Source organism: Dasypus novemcinctus, chromosome 14 (genome assembly GCF_030445035.2).
Source record: "Dasypus novemcinctus isolate mDasNov1 chromosome 14, mDasNov1.1.hap2, whole genome shotgun sequence".
Classification (NCBI taxonomy): domain Eukaryota; kingdom Metazoa; phylum Chordata; class Mammalia; order Cingulata; family Dasypodidae; genus Dasypus; species Dasypus novemcinctus.
Genome location: NC_080686.1, coordinates 72,749,745 through 72,771,600, shown reverse-complemented (window position 1 = coordinate 72,771,600; position 21,856 = coordinate 72,749,745). Strand labels below are relative to the sequence as shown.

The window sequence follows — 21,856 nt, the reverse complement described above, 5'->3', positions numbered from 1 at the left end:
TTTTCATTTGATCATTATATTATGTTTAGAAACTAAGTGAACTGAATCATTGTTCCCATTACATAGATATATGGGTTAAAATTCTCATTCAGATCTCCTGACTCATTCCAACTAAATAAGTTTAGCAGCTAACACTCATAAACTCTTACTGTGTTTAATCCTTGATTTAATAATAATTATCCTTTGCAATTTTATAGATGAAGAAACTCATGCAGAGGGATTAAGTAACTTGACCAAGGTTTCAGCCAGTAGGGGCCATAGGGCAGTCATTCAAATCCAGACACCATGGCTCCAGTTGACAATCTTAACTACAATCTGCAGTACCCACAGGGGTCTGGATTATATGGGTCTGTAGTAATACTACCTATCTAGCCTTCAATACAGCTTTTTAACTTTTTCTCACCTGATCTATTACACTTGAAGAAGCTCCTTAGTAAGTACTATGTTTTCTACTTATTTGCATGCCCTCTATAATTTGTGACTGGTCTGAATTAGGAGATTTTCCAGAATTCACAAGACTTGTGAGAAACAGAAGCAGCTTGAGCACTCAGGTCTCTGGGTTTCCCAGCCACTATGCAGACCACTGCTCTCTATTTCCTCTCTGAAAATGGAATTCAGGCACACGAAATGTCTTGGGAGACTTTGTGTCATAATTAATGTGGTGAAAATGAGATAAGTGCAGTCTAAGACTTTCTCCCCTCCTATTAATAGGCATATGAAATTTTAAAATGTATTTATATAAAATATCTCAGGGTTCCAGAGTACAAGGGTTGGATTGACTGACCTCCGAGGTCCCTTCTGACTTAGCGATTCTGTGACTTTATGAAATAATTTCCATTCATTACCCGGTATTAAGCACAAATTCCATTTACAGTGGGAAAAAAAATGAATCTCTTTTTGAAAATTAGAAGTATCATTTCCTGGTATCATGGGAAAGGATGATTTAGAAAATCTAAAATTATACAAACAAAATCTTTACTTACAATAAACTGTCTATATCAAATATTAAATATTTATCTATTTAGTAATATGAAAAATTCTAGAATATTGGCAATGCATGTGCATGTAATTTAATCAAGAGTTCTACCTCAATAGATGCTAGATAAATCACTTTTATTTATAAACACCTTTCAAATGAAGGCATTTTACAAATTATATATGTATATGCATATGCATACATATTTTATATGTATGTGCATATGTGTGCAAGTATATATTTTGCCTTTTTAGTAGTTAAGGAAATTCTCTCATTGCTGTCTGAATTGTTTATTTAGCAATTCATCCACTTTATACATGTATTCAATAAGCCTGAAGTATCCTGAAAGCCATGATACTGCCTGTAGTTTCTTCTGTAGGAAATGAACAGGACTTTCAGTTTTTAAAGGCAATACTGAGATAACTCCACTGTGACAGTGTGAAGTCCTTTTTTGAATTTCAAAAGATTATATTCTTTAAAAAAAAGAAAAAGCACAAAAGATTATATTCTTAACCTTATTATTCCTGAGGGTGCGGTACCCTTTGATTGCATTAGATCCACTTTAGATCACTTGAATAGATTGCCTTTGATAGGACTATATCAGTGAAACTTGACTCAGGTTGGGTCTCCACCCTCTTGCTGGGTCTTATATAAATGGATATGGCTCAATGGGTTGAGCTTCTGCCTACCATATAGGAGGTCCAGGGTTTGACACCCAGGGCCTCCTGGCCCATGTGGCAAGCTGGCCCAAGTGGAGTGCTGCCACACACAAAGACTGCGCCCCTGCACAGGGATGCCCCCCTCACAAGGAGTGCAACCCACGCAGGAAAGCAGGTTGCCCAGGAATGATGCCACCAACACAGAGAGCTGATGCTGCAAGATGACACAACAAAAAAGAGACACAGAGAAGAGACAATAAGAGACGCAGCGAACTAGGGAGCTGAGGTGGAGCAAGAGAATGATCCCCTCTCTCCCACTCCAGAAGGTCCCAGGATGGGACACAGAAGAACACACAGCAAACAGACACAGTGAGCAGAAAATGGGGGAAGTGGGGAAGAAATAAGAAAAAAAATAAATGGAGACACTGAGAGAGGAGAGACATAGAGAAAAGAAGCCACCATTGTTGACCCCGCCATCTGAGAGATGACTTGAGGATAGTTAGCAGACAAAGCTTAAGCACAAAACCCCCAAGAGTCTGGGTCCACAGAGGAGCTCAAGGCTTATGAGATGAACCATATGCCTGATAATTCACAGCTCAAAAGCGGAATAGCCGAGACTGAGAGAGGAGTCCTGGAAAGAGGCAAGCCCTATGCCTGGTTGCCCACAACTGAGCTCTGGGAGGTGGCAGATTCTGGAGGGGAAGGCAGGGACCTTGGCAGTGATTGGCCGCCATGGTCCATGGTCGCCACATGGCAGGACCCCAGGATCACTAGTAGCTAACTTTGGTGAGAAAACATTGCTGATAGTGCTTTAATTTGGACATTATATAGCCTCAGAATTTTAAGTTTTTATCCTAAATAAAATATTATAAAAGCCAACCCATTTCTAATATTTTGCATCAGCAGCTCTGTAGCAAACTAAGACATCCACCAATGTCATAGGAAGATAACTCAAGTGACAATGCTGGTTTCCAGTCTGAAATGTAGATATAATCATTTTTTGATGTTTGATCTTTTCTGTTCACCATGGTATAGCAGAAAAAGTGCCAAATTATATGTTGGGAAACTGGGTTTCTGCTCCTGAACTTGACTAAGCCATGTGACCTCCAGGCCTCAGGGTTTTTATTCATATGCAAAGTGAGATAGTTAGATGAAACTCTCTAAGCTATCCTCTGGTAATAAGGCTCTAGAACTCTAACTGGATTGCTATTGAACTTGCTTCCATATGTCTTCTATTAATAAAATCCATCACAGAAGAGAAGGAATTACATCAGAGAAGAAAGACATCCTGATCATTACTTCCATGATAGTAAATCATCCAATAGTCTATTTTCCTTCCTATAATTTGGCTTAAAAACACTGATTAGTTCTACCACATTGTGGTGGTTTATGCTATCATTGGACCCATGAGTAATGAAATATTAGATCCTACCTATGAATTATCAGATATTCAATATAAAAAAATTACCTTAAAATCCTAACATTTTTCCCATTTGAGCTTAGTGCAGTATTACTTCCATAGACATCAGTGAAGATTCTGCCTTGGATTGTTATTAATGTACCTAGTAATAGGAGGGGAAATAAGTTTTATGTATCTTAATATCAAAGCACTGGAAGTGTTCCCAATAAAACCAGCATCCAGACACTTACATGCCTGTTCACCACCACTGTTTAACATTGTTCTGAAAGTTCTAGCAAATACAATAAAACACGAATGAGTATACAAAAGTATTTAAAGAGGTTTATCATGGAAGACTTGCTTGGATCAATTGGTGATTTATTGGAAAAATAAAGACAAGATCTACTTTACACTAAAACAAAATACATTTTCTCGGTGAAACAAAAGTTAAATATAAAAAATAACATCAAAAGAACCTTAGTAAAATGGGTAAGTGTTTATATAATCTTCGGAGGGTGTGGTGTTCTCAGCATAAAAATGAACAAAGAAATAACAAGATTAAGATCTATAAATTTGATAATAAAAATTAAAACTATGACAGAAAAGCATGAATAAATTTTTAAAAGCAAATGATATATTTGAAAAAATGTTTGCCACCTATATGACATAATGATTAATAAATACCCTTTAATATATAAGGATCTCTTAGACAGTATGAAAAAGTGACGACTAAATTGAGCAAAAGAGATGAACAAGAGATTTATAAAAGAAGAAATACTAGCGGTCAGTATGTTGTCAGATAAATACCTGGGTAATCAGCCCGATGCACTCGACCAATCCTGAAATATCAGGATTTCAAAGAGAAAGTAATTATTGCATTGTGCAAGCAAAGAGAATAGGAGAAAATTCTCAGATCGGTACTCCTCGAATTGGAGAAAGTTGGGATTTTTTATGAAATTCAAATAAAGGAGGGTGGACATAGTGATATTGGGATGTTAGGGGATATTGATTGATTTGTTTAATTGGAATTATGTAAATACAGGCCTCAGAGGGTGGTTGGGTAAGCATCAGGTTACAGTTTGCAAACTGGGGCATAAACTGGTTAATTAACATCCATTAAAAACTGACAAAGACTGGATGGAGTAATACATAAATTTGTAAATAGTTCAACCCACATAAGGTAATGCTAAATTAAGCAAAGTTTGTCTGAGTAATATACAAAGTTGTAATTAACAAGACAAAGCTGAACAGGGCCAGCCCTCAAGAAGCTGTAAGGATCCACAAAATCCATTCACGGTAAGATAAGGGAATACAAGTAGGGGCCAGTTACAAATTAAAGATTAGCACTATTAAAACATAGTAATAGAAATTTTAGCTGTCACATAACAGACCTGGAGTTCCAGATAAAGGTGTGATGTTCCTTATTGTTGGGGTTCTGAAGATTTTTGTCTGTAAAATAATAATGTCAATACACAGTTTTATCTCTATTTTGCCACTAGTTTTATTAAGTATATCTACTTCCTTCATTATTTATATTTCAACAATACCTATGACTGTTATATATTCCCTTTTACATATAAGAAGTAAAGTTTAGAATACCATTTCAATTATTCAAATTCAAGATCCTTTCCTTCTTCCCTAAAAATATACTTTCATTTCTAATTATTGTGATATTTCAAAATGTTTAGTCTGACATTTTTAAATTAAATCATTATTTTGCCGTCAATGTAAGCCAAATCAGTGATAAGATTCTGTGGTAAGAAATTTAGGAAGTTTGGTAGAATAACATTATATAAAGCTTTCTCTTGGTGAAACCCATGAAGAAAACAAAATGTTTCAATAAAAGAAAAGAAAGAAAACATGGAAAAAGCCCAGGAAAGTAAGCCTTTCTTACTTAGTGAATGATAATTTTCTAGAGCAACTAAGTATAATTCTTAAGAACTGTGACTCCAAAGGGGAACTAGAAGAGAACAGAATTACAGGAAGGCCACCAGAGTGATGGAAACTCTAATACTTGTGATAGGCAAATAATGCACCGTGCTCCTCAAAGATACCCATGTCCTAATCCCCAGAACTTGTAAATATGGTAGGTTACATAGAAAAGGGGAATTAAGTTTGCAGATGAAATTAAGCCTGCTAATGTGCTGTGTTTGAAATAGGAAGATTACCTGGGTTATTCAGTTGGGCCCAATATAATCACAAGGGTCCTTTTAAGAGGAAGAGGGAGACAGAAGAGAAGTCAAAGTCAGAGAAGGAGAAGTGATGACAGAAGTAAGGTCAGAGTGATGCATTGTAAGAATGACTGGACCAGATATTGCTGATTTTGAAAATGGAGGAAAGGGACCACAAGCCAAGGAATGCAGGCAGCCTCTAGAACCTGGAAAAGGCAAGGAAACAGATTCTCCCCTAGAGCCTCCAGAAAGGAGTACAGCCCTCTTGACACATTGATTTTAACCTGGTGAGACCAGTAACAGACTTCTAATTTACAGAACTGTAAGATAATTAATTTTTATTGTTGAAAGCCACTAAAGTTGTGGTAATTTGTTACAGCAGCAATAGGAAACATATAGAGATATTCAAGTATCTCTATATGTATATATGAGGCTAGAGAGCACCATAGTTAAGAGCTCAAATTCTAGAATCAGGCTGTCTGCATGCTCTACCACCCACAGCTGTGTGACCTTGGGTAAGAATTGTAATTTCTCAGTGCCTTAGTTTTATCATCCATGAAATGGAGACAATAATATTAGAACCCAGTTATAGTATTGTTGTGAGACGAGAGTTAATAATCACAAAATACTTAAGAGTAGCACATGGCACATCATAGGTAATATTAATTATTAGTTATTATTATTCAAATAAACACAGGGTAACTTCTTTTTAAAGGGAGACATGTGAAATAATTACTGGGAAGGGGAAATATACAACAATGGGAAAAATGAAATTAAATTTGAACAAAAGTGCGTACTAAATAGGCCAAGAGCAGAGCTCATGAGGCAAAAACAAAACCTTTAGCCAACAGAGGCACATGCAAATGACAGCCTACAATTAGAAACAACTAATGTGGGAGTAAGAAAGGCACCTAGGAATAAAAAAAATATTATATCATTTAATCCTCACAATAATGATATGAGGTAATATCCATTTTACATGATATCTCCATTTTACAGGCAATGAGGAAACTCAAGTACAGTTTCATTGTGCTGCAGATCACATGTAGTAATTGAGGGAGCTAGTGGTTGAACTCTAAGCCACTATGTAACTGAGGAACCCACTGAAGAAAGTCACTGGGAGAGTTTTAAGAGTTCTGAGCAGTGAGAAATAATTTGCTAAGCAGAAGTGAGTAAGGTGTATGGGTTATTGGTCAAGAGAATGTTAGAAGACACTGACAGAAACACAATTGGTTCCAGACTGTTATACAGTAAAGGAAACCTACAAACGTGGGTGAAGAAGAAATCCTGAGTAGGGAAATAACAGTCATATTTGTGTTTCTGAAGGGTAAGTCTGAGTGACACAATGAGGAAAGGTAGGGAGAATCATGAGGAGGCTAAGGTGATAGCTAGGTGAGAAAGGACAAGACAAGGGTCAAAACAAAGGTCATGACAGAAAAAAAGATAAGGAGAAGATGATCTTGAGAGCTAATTAAAGGAAAAGTTCATCATGGTTTGGTTTCTGAATAGCAATGGGGTGGTGAGGGGGAAATCAAGGGTAAGTATAGGTTTGTAGTTTGAGTGAGTATCTGGGTGGTGAGAAATATCAGAGAGAAAGTAGGTTCAAGGAAGAAAACAAGGAATTCAGTTTCAGATTTGCTGAATTTAGGTTGTAAGGGACCATTTGGGTGTTACATACTAAGAAGCATGGGTTTACATACAGGGAGAGAGAAAGAAGCCAAAGGTATTTGCAAATCGTATTTGGGAAGCATAGAAGTTTCTTGAGGAGACAGATCATTATTGTTTTCCTCAGCAATTCATCTTACATTGAATCATTGCACTACTCAGTGACAAATTAAAATTTTTAAAAATATACGGGAGAAAATATATTTTAAAATATATGGGAAAAAAAAACAAAAGTAAAATAAAAAGACAAAAAATTATATGGAATAGTGCTTAGAAGAATATGTATCATTATAATACCTATATCTAGGGCAACTAACTTTTGAGTGACTGCTGGGCTTCCTGAGGTCACATTTTATCCCAAAACATTAGAAATTTATATATAAAGAAAAAATACTCATGTTTCTACTTAAAATGATAGAAACAAGAACAGGGAGAATCAAACTAAGAGCAGAAATAAAGAAAGAGGAAAGAACATAATGGACAAAAAAATAATTTGGAAATATAAAAGTTTAATTCATTATTAAACTTAATTTAAAGGAGAAGGAAATAAATCAGAAATGATAAAAGAGATTAGACTTCTATGAAAAATAATGAAAAATGGGTGAAATTATCCTTAATTATATGTTAATATATTTAAATGTGAGAATAGATAACAATCTATAAAATTAAAAAATATAAAGCCAACTCTGCAAGTAAAAAACACAAGATCAACTACATGTAAATTAAAGAGGAGATGCCCACATACACTGAAGCTGCAGGCCCAGCTGTTGATGTGACCTTTGCAGGTATTATTTTCTGTAATAGGAACCCCATCCACACTGACTCTAACAGTGTAGGAATCTTCTGGCATTGCTCTGGAAGATAAACAAAGAACAAATGAGGAAGGCGGCACCTTTTTAATTTAATGTACTGCATAATGAAAAACACTGGTCTCAAACAACATGTTATTTTGGAAAGAAGAGTAGTATATTATGGAAACTGAAAGCCTCCATCCTGAACTGTGTACTGCAAATTCTATTATCATGAACCTTGGGCAACGCCTGTTCTGACTATGTGCACTAGTGCTTATTAAAAAGAATACTTCGAACAACAAATGTAATAATAAGCTTATTAAAAAGAATACTTCGAACAACAAATGTAATAATAAGCACTAAAAATAGTAACATGCGTCTAGTTACGTTCAGTTATTTTATGCTTTTTTTTTTAAGTAGTCATTAATCAAGTCTCCCCTCAAGTAAGCTTTTGTTGGAGAAAAACAGGCCAACAAGCCTATTGTAGATGAAATCCTCTGGAATATGTGCTACCTGTTTTTAAGGTCAGTATCCAAAGCTGACATTTAAAATGATTTAAACATTTTTTTCTGAAGTTGCTAATAACACACATCAATTTGGACTGATAGTAAAGAACATGAAATATCACTATACAAAATGATCATCTTTAATCTTAATGACTATGTCAAGATTTTGAACAAAATTAATCAAACTGGAGAGAAGGGCATAATTTTGGTGTTTTGAGGCACATCATCACAATTTAATAGAAGCTATTTATCTTATAAAAGAGCCAAGTGATGATAAGATAATAGCTCTAATAACTTGGGAAATTATATAGAATATTTTAATCATGCTAATATGGGGGAAAAACATTATAATTGAATTTAATAAAGGTATAAAATATTCTAAGCAACATGAAGTAAAAAATAACTGGAAATTAGAAAAATACTATTACTTTCAAGAGCCAGGAAGCTAAAACTATTATAATACTAATAGGCATACTAATATATTATATATATCGCAGATGATTTTTTAAAATATATTTTAAAACATACCTAGTATAGCATGTAATTTGAGTTGAATGACTTGCATCTTTTTCTACATCACAAGAAATTGACCGGAATGTAGAAACTAATTGCACACTGTTTCCCAACTTGTCATTATCAACTCCATAGTTAAACTGGTTTGCTTGAGCAAAGCCTGGAAAATTAGAAAACTCAACTATTATTAATAGAATTCTATAGTCAGTAATCTAACAGTTTCGTTCAGTATTGAATCATTTAAGTAGCTTATCTAGTTCATATTTATTGCTATGATTATAATCTTTGAAACATAAAAATTGGTCTCTTATATATTCAGAAAAGTATTGATTGAGAGCCTATTAATTGCCAGGCACTGTTCAATACAATGGAATCAAATAACTTACATATTCTAGGAATGGGGACGAAATAGACAAATAACTTTACAATATATATACCACCATATACTTAATATGAGAAAAAAATACAGACTACAGGAGATAGAAAGAGTAAAGGAGGGGAACACAGTTTTGTAAGGAATGGGTTTTCACCCTGGGTTTTTCCATAAAGCAAAGTTTATGGTGACGTCTTGCAGGCAGATAGTTTATTTGTGCAATGATTCTTTAGGGACCAGGGAGAATAAAGTCTGAAAAAGGAAAAGCTGTGCATCACTGAGGACAATTGGGGCTCGATCTTGCTGGGAACCTCTGAGGAAAATACAGAATGCCTCTCAGAATCAAAGAAGCTTTGGCAAGAAGCATTTATTTATCAAATCCTGTACTCATTGGTTGAGGGTTATCTGTGAGAGAAATATTTTTTCCTGCACTTTCAGGCAGCATATAGGTATATGCTAGATGGGCTTAAATGTCTAAAGTCATTGCATCAGAGAAGTTTTGAGATGGATAAAGACATGCTGCATGTACTTGAGGCAAGATGCTGGAAACATAGATTGAATTAAAATGCACAGGGGAACTATTTGTAACAGTTATAGCAGAAACAGAGGTGAGAACAAGAATTTGTGAGGTTGAGTATAAAAGGCATGTGATACAACGTACCTTATGCCCCCACAAAAATCTGCTCATGCCCCTGCATTTTAAGTAAAACCTGTCACCAAGTCTACAAGGTGGTGGTCAGCTGAGAGCTCTGCTAAAGATTTAATAGAAGAAGATAAAAGGGACAAATCTCAGGGTTAATGGGATGATTGCAACTGGTCCTGAGACCGTAATTAACTTTATCATGGGTAATGGATGTGGCTCAAGCAATTAACCTCCCTTTTACCATTTGAGGGGGGTGGGGCCCAGGTTCTATTCCTGGGGCCTTCTGGCTAAGGTGAGCTGGCCCACACCCTGGAGAGCTGGACTGTGCTGTGAGCTGATGCAACAAGATGATGCAACAAAAAAGAGACACAGAGGAAAGACAATGAGAGACACAAGAAACCAGTGAGCTGAGGTGGCTCAAGTGACTGAGTGTCTCTCTCATGTCGGAGGTCCCAGGATTGGTTCCCAGTGTCTCCTAAAGAGAAGACAAGAAGAGAAGACAAGCAGACACAGAAGAATGCACAGTAAGTGCAAACAGTAAGTGGGGGTGGGGGGTGGGGGAAGAGGGCAGCATTAAAACACACACACACACACAAAATAAACATTATCATCTACCATCTGTATTGCCATAGTAGATTTCTCTTGCCCTTAGCTAGCACTTCAGCTAATGGGATGACACTAATCTTCATCCCACGAGAGTTTGAAGCCCTTAGTTGCTTTGCCCTTATTAGGCTGTGGTTGTTGCAAATCCCTATTCACAGTCATCATGTGGACATGAAGCCAAGATGCCTCTGTAAACACCCTTAATTCCAGACATAGTCCTCTTTATCTGCATTAGTTAAAAGCAACTTTACCTCTTCATGATAATCAGAATTGATTATCTCTAACAGTATACTAAGTACATTTGATGAGCCCAAACTAATCAGGCAGTAGAGGTAGTTTTGGGGAAGTGGAACCCATATTGTGACCTTCTGTGGAAGCATTCTTTACCTGGAAACTCAGACTCCAAATCTAGCAGAACATAAAGTTGCAGGACAGAAAGCACAAATTCAATAACTGGACTACCAGGAGTGACAGTGAAGGGTAGCAACCCTTCCTTTCCAGCTCATTGGTTCAATGCATATACCACATAAAGAGGATAGCATCCCATCCCACAGGATGTTGTTCCAAGCTGGCATCTTACCACCTTACGTTTAGGGTCACGCATGTTTCATTGTCATGTAACCATTATCACAACTTCTTCACTATAAAGTGGTCTCTTGTATTGAGGTGATATTTTATGGAATCCATGGCAATAAATAAGGCTCTGTAAGTGTAAAAGGTGCTGGCAGGGGCACTGTGGAAAGAGAAGGCAAAATCCAAATCTGGAGTAGGGATCAGATTCTTCCAGGAAAGAAGGGGTGATGCAAACAACTTGTTAGTAAGTGGCTGGTGGGTTTACTGAGGGATAGTATGATAATAAGAGCTCAGTGCTCATCTCTCCTGTAGAAGGTCAGATATTCAGCAAGTGATATGTTCTTGGAGGCAGAAGTAAAGATGATGTTTCAATGGGTGATGGGGTAAATGACATTTGGCATGGGTTCAAGACAGGATTGGAGGACAATAAGTGGAAAGAACAAATGTTGGCAACATTTTTAAGGAGTTTTACTGGAATTGAAAGCAGTTTACTGGAATGGGAAATGGTGGAAGCTGAAGTGGGGTATGGAGCAAAGACAAGACTGATGACTTTGCCTTTTTTTTTCCCAAGTGGGAGAAATAATAGTATGTCAGCATGCTGATGGTTATGATCCAATAGAAACAGAGAAGTGGATGATGTGAGAAAGACTATCATTTTAATCGTTTTATAAATATATAAAAATTAAAAATGAGATTGGGAAGAAATTAAGCATAAATATTTTATGCCATATGAAAGCATTTTATATTATTAAAATAATACCTAATTTTGAAATAAACTGAAGAAATAAAGCCTTTAAATAAGATTGCTTAATGTTCCACTATTTGAACTCTATGAATAAATGTTCTCCTAATAAAAAATATGAACAAGCTACTTAATACTGTTCTAGTTTGCAGAGTAAATTTTACACATTTATGATGTTTTCTGGATTACAATATTTTTTGGAATAAGTTTAAATTATTAAACACACAGTTTTTGCCAGGATTGAATCAGTCTAAAATTCCTAAGTTCCCAGTTTTAAAAATATGTAAGTCTTAAGATACTAATTTTTTCTACAATATCGCAGGTGCTTAACATGAATATTAAACTAATCTATAGCCAAATTGATGACTATTTTTGAAATTATGAAAATTTTTCTTTACACTAAAAGATTTGCAAATGTCATTAATATAAAGTTGACTGCTCTTTATTTTAAAACTTAGGCATATATTATATCATCCACAACACAAGAAATTTAGCATCAGTAAGCAGTAAAAAAATTATAAAACCAGAAACATAGATTCAATTCTTTAAATCCTATGCATTGGGAAGCGGACTTGGCCCAATGGATAGGGCGTCTGCCTACCACATGGGAGGTCCACGGTTCAAATCCCGTGGCCTCCTTTACCTGTGTGGAGCTGGCCCATGCGCAGCGCTGATGCACACAAGGAGTGCCCTACCACGCAGGGGTGTCCCCCATGTAGGGGAGCCCCATGCGCAAGGATTGTGTCCCGTAAGGAGAGCCACCCAGTGCGAAAGCAAGTGCAGCCTGCCCAGGAATGGTGCCACACACACGGAGAGCTGACACAACAAGATAACACAACAAAAAGAAACACAGATTCCCTGTGCCGCGGATAAGCATAGAAGTGGTCACAGAAGAACACGCAGCAAATGGACACAGAGAGCAGACAACTGGGGGGGAAGGGAAGAGAAATAAAATAAAATAAAATAAAATAAATAAATCCTATGCATTTATATTATTAATGTTAGGAAAAATAAATATGTATTTATCTTAAAATATCAATAGTGTTAAGTACATTTCAACAAAATAATCACCACCACAGTATGTACTAGCACCAAGCAACTTTTAACAGTTAAAATGGCTGATTTGTCTTAATCAGCCAGATCTGTGATACAACCACGTTTAAATTATGGAATATTTTCAGTGTGTGTTACAAAGGTCCATTAGAAAACATGAATATCTTGATGTTTAATGTAGAACTGAGGATGTGCCAAAGCTCATCAAATGCCAATGCCCCTACACTCCTGCTGTAGTAAAGCTGCATGTAGGGTGTCAGTGCTTTTTAAAGGAAAGGGGCAAAGTTTTGGATCCTGACATTGTGGTCTCTAGCACTTGCTCACTGCATGAACTTCTGCAAGATACAAACTCTTAGCCTCATCTCCTCATCAGAAAAAGGACCATAATAATTTGCCTTACTGACTTATTACAAAGACTAAATAAGAATTCACGCATAGTGCTTCTCATGGTGCCAAACTCGTGCATTAAGAGCTCAAATATCTACTCTTATTATTAATCACACACACACACAAAAGACCTGAGATTTAGGTATACTATTGTCTTAATTTGCTGCATTGCTACGACAAATACTATACAATGGGTTGGCTTACACAGCAGGGATTTATTGTCTCATGGTTTCAGAGGTGGGAGGGTTTGCTTCTTCCCAGGGCTGGTAGCATTCCAGTACTGGCTTGCTGTAATCATTGGGGTTCCTTGGTTTGAATCCCTGCTTCTCATCAAATGGCCACATCCTCTCCTTTTTCTTCCAGGTTCCATTGACTTCTGGCTTCAGCCTCCTCCTATATAGCTTTCTCTTCCTATATCTGAATTTCTTGTTTCTAAATGACTCCAGAAATCTGAATTAAAGCCTACCCTCATTTTAAAGGGTCCTATTCACAATGGGTTCACACACCGAGGATGCAGATTAAATACATACCTATATTGGGGCGCACAGATTAATCTACCAGAAGTATTAATATCTAGTTTTTAAAATGCTACAGAACCAATAATGTGGGAGCCAGGATTCAAAACCAGGTTGTAGACACCAAAGCAATTACTCTGTCATCCAATGTAACTTACTCTAGACCCTATTAGCTCCTACCTTACCCTTTAAATGTAAGAAAGGTGAGCAGAAACTAAACAAAGGGTAAAAGTTTCAACAAACACCACTGCCTTTCTTTAAACTTAAATCTTAATCAAACAGGACTCATCCAACATAGATTAAAGTACAAATGTACGCATCAATTTAGCATGTGAAAGATATTTGTATTGAATTTGCAGTTGTGACTCTAAAAAGGGAGTTACCACTATGATGGAATTGTAAGACAAACGAAAATACAGAAAAGCAAGCTATTTGTTAAACCTGCTCTTCCTTTTGCCAACTTCTGCTTATCTTTGGAGTTCACGTTGAGTTTGGAACACACAGATGGGCTGCTGGCAACTGACTAAAGAATGGAAAGTTTTACTTGTGGTATGGTTCAGGATATGAGTTTATTTTCCTGTTAGATACATCCCATATCAGTGGTACAGTAACACGGATCTGTTCTTCAGCATTCCAGTGACTACAACAATTCTCAAGACCACCACTAATGAAAGATGATACTGTTTTTTAGCTTAGGAGATGTTATAATGTTAAAGACATACACACATACATCGTAGGAATGAATGGAATTACTATATTAGTCTTAGAAGTGGCTAGTGAGAAAATATGAAACAAATCAACAAGACATAAATATTTTCCTTATAAATTTTGCTTAAAAAAAACTCAGAAGGTATAGAAATACTTCCAATTTTTCAGCTAATTCTAAAGAGTTAAAAGAGATTTAAAGAAAAGGAGTCACCTTTAAACATAATTTTAATTTAAAAGTATAATTCTAAACAAGCAATTGAGTATAAAGAAGACACCTCTGGCTGTTCGCCACAGCACAAAGATTAGAGGAAGGGTTGGGTGTACTCTGGAAGCTGAAAAGGTTGAGACTTCAAATGGAAATTCCTGACATGTTGATGTATTTTTTCTTCTGCAGAAAAACTGGAGACAAGAACTGCCAGGCACACAAAGCTGAGTCTCCTGATAGCAGCGATAAGAACATAACCCCTGTGCTGCTGTCATAGAAAATAACACTGTTGTTAAAGGCTGCAGTTGTCAGTACAATGCCGGCTGTTCATGTTTCTCTAGTTAAAAAAGCAGGGTTGAGGGTGTATAAACCTACGTAAAAGTTGTAACATTTACAACAATGGGAAGGAAAACTGCTGTATAATGGAAGATAACTCCTAAAGAATAAAACAAAACCTATAATACAAATGTGAAATAATCGTAAATATAAAATAGCTTTCAATTATGTAGCATATACTATATGATGGATACCTTAGACACAACCACCTTTTTCAATATTCTTAGTAGTCCCAAGAGGTAGGAATCAATAGCCTATTTTGCTGATTAGGAAGCTGAGGTTCAGAGAAGAAACTTGACACATTCACACAATGGAAGGTGGCAGAGACAGAATTCAAAGCCAGTTGGAGCAGACCAAAGTCTGTCTGCTTTCCACCACATAATGCTGACATTAATAAAATTTTAAAAATTATATAATTCAGTACTTCAGTTTAACAAAAATTTATTGAATTCCTGCATGTGCCAGATATTGAAACAGAAATAACTAGAAGAAAATAAAACAAAGCCAAAATACTAATCCTCCCATCTTAATGATTTTTAAAATGAAGTGAAACATGATAAATACTAAGGAAGATGATTGAGAAATACAAGGTATAGATATAAATAAAGCCAATATAGTTACAAATACTGCAGAACTTATCAAAATGATAATGTTCCTCTTCAAAGCAGTCATCCTAAGAGGGAATACAATTATTTCTATGATCATGTCATTGTTCAAAGCACTTTTGTTTGGGCATCAACTGTGAAACTATATATCTTCGGCTTCTGAAATTAATCTTTTGAATAAAGTAATATGGAGCAAATTTTTGAATTTAAGATGGATACATGTTTAGAAATAGTCAAAAATCATTTGGATACACCAAAATGTAGAGAGAACTCACTTTCTAAGTTAATCTTTCTATATTTCTTACATTTTTATAATGGCCTTCATAAAAATAAAACACTTTTAATGTCATGTGGACCCAATATTTAGGTAATTAGAATTTTCAATTCCATTTATTTTTTATGTTTTTATTTCTTTCTCTCCCCTTCCCTCCCGCTGCCCCCCCCCCCAGTTGTCTGCTCTCTGTGTCCACTCGCTGTGTGCTCTTCTGTGACCGCTTCTATCCTTATCAGTGGCACTGGGAATCTGTGTTTCTTTTTGTTGCGTCATCTTGTTGTGTCCACTCTCCAGGTCTGCGGCACCATTCTTGGGCAGGCTGCACTTTCTTTCGCGCTGGGCAGCTCTCCTTACAGGGCGCACTCCTTGGGCAGGGGTCTCCCCTACGTGGGGACACCCCTGCGTGGCACGGCACTTCTTTGCACGTGTCAACCCTGTGCCTGGGCCAGCTCCACACGGGTCAAGGAGGCCCCGGGGTTTGAACCGCGAACCTCCCATGTGGTATGGCGGATGCCCTATCCATTGGGCCTAGTCTGCTTCCCTTCAATTCCATTTAAAAAGCACTCTTGTGTGATTGATAAGATCCACCAGTAATTTAAAAGATGAAGTTTTAAAAGTATATTGCTCAGTGACAGCACTGTTAAATTTTCACAATGTTTTCCCTCTAAATAAACTTTATGTACCACATTTCTGAGATATAGGACCTTTTAATTTGCTTTACAAATTAATAACATTGCTTTACACACATTCTTTATATAGTCTCATCACCCAAGACCTATATAAAAATAATATTTAGACTCAGCCTCTGAGACAGACGTGCTAACACATTTCTAGCCACCTACAGTATGTGTGGTTAAAGGAACAGGAAAACAAAGCAGGGTGGGGCAGGGATCTGCAGTTCTAATAGTTAACTGTTCTATAATTCTCTGCCAAAAGCATCCAGAAATTGGGACTGACAGGAAAGCCAGAAATTTACCATGAAACTTAATACTTCATAGTTAAGGGTGTTACTCCTGAACCTAACTCCCTCAAGAAGTTTGTAAAAGAGCAAATGTTGTTGCTAGAATAATGAGGATGCCCTTAAGAAGAGAATGATTTCCCCCCCTGTATGTCACTAGGGATGATATGGATCTATGTACTTAAACTCAAGCTATGTTTCCTGGGTCAGGAAAAGTCTTGAGGCAGGAGGAAATGGCTAGGTTTTTGTTTTTTAACCTGGGCATTTCTCTTACGGCATTGAGACCTCTGTTAAAAACCCAATAGCTCTCAAACACATCGTCTTTATAATATAAAGTAGCTATGGATAAAGATATTTACAAAAATAATCTTTAATATTCCAGGTTTTAACTCTTAATAAAAGCACTTCAATTCAAAATACATTGAGCACAATTTAGATGTAAACCATCTTAAGCATATCACTGAGAATTTGAATTCTACAGCAATATTAGAATTACTGAAAGGCATTTCAAAATATGACACAGAATAATTAAACATCTTACTTCGTTAATTCTCTGACTATGAAACCTGCCATTTTTCTTCTTATTTTAAAGATAAAATAATAGATTTTACTAATATTTTAAAATGTTTTCCCAATCTTCATAACTATCTGAATATTACTGTCATTTAGATTGCCAAGTCCTTATGGCTTGAAAGAACCGTTTATTTCTCTTTAATCCAAAAAACAGCTATTCATTAAATGTATTAACTGATTGCCTACTATTTAAGTTCAGGCAAGAAGAAAGTGAAGAAGCACATGATAGAGGTTGGGTGGCAGGTGAAGGAATCCAAGGTTTTGCTCTTTATTGCCTTTTTTGTTGTTGTTAATCTATTTCCCTCTCTGTCATATTCTTTTACTAACATTCTATGCCAAAACCTCTCAAATGTTTTATTTACTATAAAAATAAATTAAATTAAGTGTTATTAGACCCATGAAGAAAAAAGCAAATGTTTGCAGAGTTGGGTTAAAGATGTTCCTTTCTGTCATTAAAATCCAGATCATGGAATTAAGTAAGTAATTATGATAAGAATTCAGTTGATCAGGATGATAAAAATTCTTGGGGATTTTATTGGCTGTCAAAAGGGATAGAGTTTTACTACTCTGGCCAAGTAGAGACAACCCCATGGGATTTTTTTTTTTTTTAACCATAAAGCTTTATGTGTAAAATAGTCTTGAAAATGCCTCAAACTTTCTCAGCCTTGACAACAGAAAAAGCGAGCATACCTTCTCCTTTGATTGTCAGCCTTGTTGCTCCATTTATGCTACCATATTTAGGTATAATTCCTGAGACTTTCGGGGTTATTTTAGAGCCATCTGAAATAAAGTGGAGGTAAAATCTTTAGGTATTAATAATTCATTTTGAACACCAAATTGTGTACCACATATTACAACCTTGTGAGAAAAACACCAGAAAGATTTAGGACTGAAAGCAAATATGTCTAGGTTCTATGTTCAGTTCTACTACTAACTAATGACCTCTAAGGGATAGTTTATGCACTTTTTGGTAACACCCACAGTTTTGTAGCCTTAGGTGCTATAAAGAGCAGGTGTAAAACATGATCATTGTCATCTTTCTTACCTGTCATATTGCAAAACATTTACTAAACACTTGATTTCATGTGGTGCTCTGCTAACTTCAGTTCTGTAACTACATTTATCAATTCACATAGTAGCAAACAACACTGGCAAGGATAAATGGGTCATTATAAAAGCACATAAGAAACACAATGCTAGGCAGATTGAAAGAGTCCAGGTAGAAAGAGGAATGTTGTGTTTTGAGAAGAAGCAGAGCAATTGAGTGGGACTTCTGGAAAAACAATTTCTGACATCTTTCTAGCCTCCCGATGATAGTGAGTGCTTAATTTAGAGGTTATTAATTCATTCAACAAACTGTATTAGGTCCCTGAGAATACAAAAATGGGTATGTGCCCTCAGTATCCAAAAGCTTAGCTTACACAGTGTTAAGAGTGACAGAAAAGAATACAAGGGCCATGGGTGGCTCAGAAGGGATATTTCACCCATACTGCTTGGATCATCTGGGCTTCTTGAAAGAAGGGTGCTCCTGTTGCATCTTGGAGGGCAAAGTGAGCAAATATAAATTAGCTAGACCTACGCAACAGTCAGAGAGATAAAGGGAGTACTAGACAGAGAGCTGCCTGTGTAAACACAGGGGTGCAGGAGCAGACTTCTTTGAGAACTGCAAGTAATGATTTAAAACTCAAAGATACACAACACTAGAATGGTTTATTTCTTGCTTAAATAGTACAGATCTGGTAATTATTAGACTTCTATAACAAATTCTTAGAGTAGGTAGAAAAATTTACGTGGGGTCACAAAGATCAGTCACACTAATTAGCTTGAAATGGATGTATAAGAAAAAGTTAAGGAAATTATGATTGTATAGTTCCTATCTCACTGAAAAGAGTTTAGTGTGGACTTCACCTATAAAAGCAACAGCTCTCCAAGGAAAGGAGACCATCTCCCAGTCTCCAGATGCACCGCCTCTGTACTTAGGGTCTACCTGCAACACCCTCAAGGCTGCATCAAGAGCATTTCTAACTCCGGGCAGCCCAAAGCCAAGCATAGGAAACTGCAGCAGTGAGCTGGATCCTATCTCTAGACGGTGCTGCTCCTCACCTATCTCAGGTTCATCCTCCCCGTTATCTCCACAGACAACTCCAATTTCTTATCAGTCTCTTCTCAGCCTTCTCCTGAGTATTACTTCGGAGGCACAGAGCAGCTGCCCCTGGAAGTGACTGACACCCGCCACAAAAACCCATCCCTGTCCTCCTGGAGGAATGGCTCTCCTCCCTTGAGTGGGGAAAGAGGCCGTAAGAGTGAGGGAAGGAAGGGCTCGGGGTGTCTACCCCCGCCGCATTTTAGTCTCTTTTCCACTGAATCACTTGAGGGTGAGGGGCTCGTGGGATGGTGAGGGTGGGGGTGATGGTCAATAATCTAAGCAGCAAGACTGATGACCTAAAAGTGAGGCTCTCTCTCTCCCTCTCTCCCTCTCTCCCTCTCTCCCTCTCTCCCTCTCTCCCTCTCTCCCTCTCTCCCTCTCTTCTCTTCCCCTCCCCCCGCCCCCCCCCCCCCCCCCCCGCCAGGTGCCAGGACCACCATGAATCCCCAGCCGCGGTTGAGGGGATGTGCCAGATTGTCCCTCCTGTCCCTGACCCCAGGAGCAGGGGTGGTGTCTAGGCGGACCTTGCGCGCTTGCCTCCCTGGTGCCCAGTCCTGGTTACCTGTGCGGAGCTCCGCGGCGCAAAGGAGCAGCGCCCAGAGGCCCCAGAACCTCCAGCGCCACAGGTGGCCCATCCTGGCGCTAGTCCGCCGAGTCCCCGCGCGTGCTGAGCTCCGGGACTGCACCTCTCCAGCGCGCCCGCCGCGTCCCACAGGCGCAGGCCAACTTGGCCACCCCAGGCCGCCCCGCCCCCGGTTCTCGGGCTGCGCGTCTGGGATTTGCACTCTCGTGTTGGAGCTTTCACTGGAGAATCGCGCTGGCAGCGGGCCAGTCCGTAATCATCAGGGCTACCCGCTCAAACCCGGATGCTGATATCCCAATAATGTCCCCATAGAGGCATAGGTCCCACACATTTTGGCAGGAAGGATCAAGTTCTCTGTCCTGCTCGTGTTTTCTTGTTTCTTTTTTTAAAATTCTGGGCCCGCGTACTTTAATTTACCTGTCTTGTTATTAACCATCCCGAGGTGATTCCATAAGACCACCCCACACATTTTCCCCTTCACATTCATATATAATTGTGTTCTTCCTTTAATAGGCAATGATACTGATAAAACTCTGCCCAATGCTTTCTAGATGTGGAATCACCATAACTGCAAAGCAGAACTATTATTGTCCCCTTAAACAGAGCCGGAGACTGAGACATAGAGAAGTTAAGTAACTTGTTCGTCACTCTACCCATAAGGGGCTCAAGTGGAGTGACCCAAATCCAGCAGACTTCTGGTTAGGTCTTACTATTGACAGGAGGGAGGTCCAGAACTGTTGCCCTCCGCCTGGGGTCTGCAGAGGTCCCTGCCCTCATGGAGAGTGCAATACAACATCCCTAGGCTAGGCCCCCCAGGAATATTCCAAACCATCTTCACTGCTCGTAACATCATACCTTCATCTTCTCTTGACTACCAATCTCTTTCTACCTTATTAGGAGGTGAGAATATAATGGCGATAAATTCTACCCGTTCCAGCTCTTCATTTTAAAATTCTCTGTGTTCTGACAAGATACTGAAAAGACAAAAATGGAACAGAAGTGGCTCAAGCAGTTGAGGGCCCTTTTCAGTTCCCTGTGCCTCCTAAAGAAGAAACAGACAACGAGCAATAAACAAAAACAAAAACCCCATAAATACAAATGCCTAAGTCTTGTTTATAAATTTGGCCACTCTGGTTGGGAGGGAACAGAAATGAAATAGAACTCCAAATAAGAAAAATAAATAAAATTTGGTTCTTGCTCTTGAGGAGTTTATATCTATTTGGGATAAGGAAACTAATTTTCCTAGAATTTGGCTAATTATGTTTATCTGAAAATTGTTTGCAAACTGACTTCCAAGTCCAATCTTCTGAAAATAGTGTCTGCAATGACCTTGAGAAACACCCAATCTAGTCTTCCTTCTCTTGAATGCTCTGTAGCACATGGTATTGTTGACAACTTTCTTGAAATTTTCTTTATCCACGGCTTCCTTTCCTTGAATAGTCTTGAGATCTTCCTACCTCTCCAAGCATTCCTACTTCATATTTTTCTCTTTCATTTTCTTTCTGAAAATTGGCATTCCTGAAGGTTCTAGTCATCCTCCCCCTCTTCTATCTGGAAGTAGGGAAATAAACAGAAAATCAACTAATTTATTGCTGATTTGCCAATTAGATATTTGCCAAATTTACCAAATTTGAATATTGTAATGTTGAATAGAAATACTTAGCAGCTTTAATAGGAATGATTTGGCAGCATTAACAAAAATATTCAACTTATTAACTATGAAATGTGTAAGAGTGGGGAAGCGGACTTGGCCCAATGGATAGGGCATCCGTCTACCATATGGGAGGTCCGTGGTTCAAACCCCGGGCCTCCTTGACCCGTGTGGAGCTGGCCCAGGCGCAGTGCTGATGCACGCAAGGAATGCCCTGCCACGCAGGGGTGTCTCCGAGTAGGGGAGCC

At 37.8% G+C, this 21,856-nt stretch overlaps 1 protein-coding gene across 1 annotated transcript in view; it reads right to left on the bottom strand.

The window, feature by feature from the left end:
* Nucleotides 1–20,062, bottom strand: part of PKHD1L1 (PKHD1 like 1) — a 164,530-nt gene extending 144,468 nt beyond the window's left edge. The window contains exons 1-6 of the mRNA XM_058275919.1: nt 19,937–20,062; nt 17,919–18,008; nt 8,696–8,840; nt 7,616–7,724; nt 4,426–4,483; nt 3,104–3,197 (exon numbers count right to left, since the gene is read on the bottom strand). Of these exons, the coding sequence (XP_058131902.1) occupies nt 3,104–3,197; nt 4,426–4,483; nt 7,616–7,724; nt 8,696–8,840; nt 17,919–18,008; nt 19,937–20,009 (569 nt within the window). The 5' untranslated portion in view covers nt 20,010–20,062. The remainder of the gene's footprint in view (nt 1–3,103; nt 3,198–4,425; nt 4,484–7,615; nt 7,725–8,695; nt 8,841–17,918; nt 18,009–19,936) is intronic.
* Between the last annotated feature and the right edge of the window lie 1,794 nt (nt 20,063–21,856).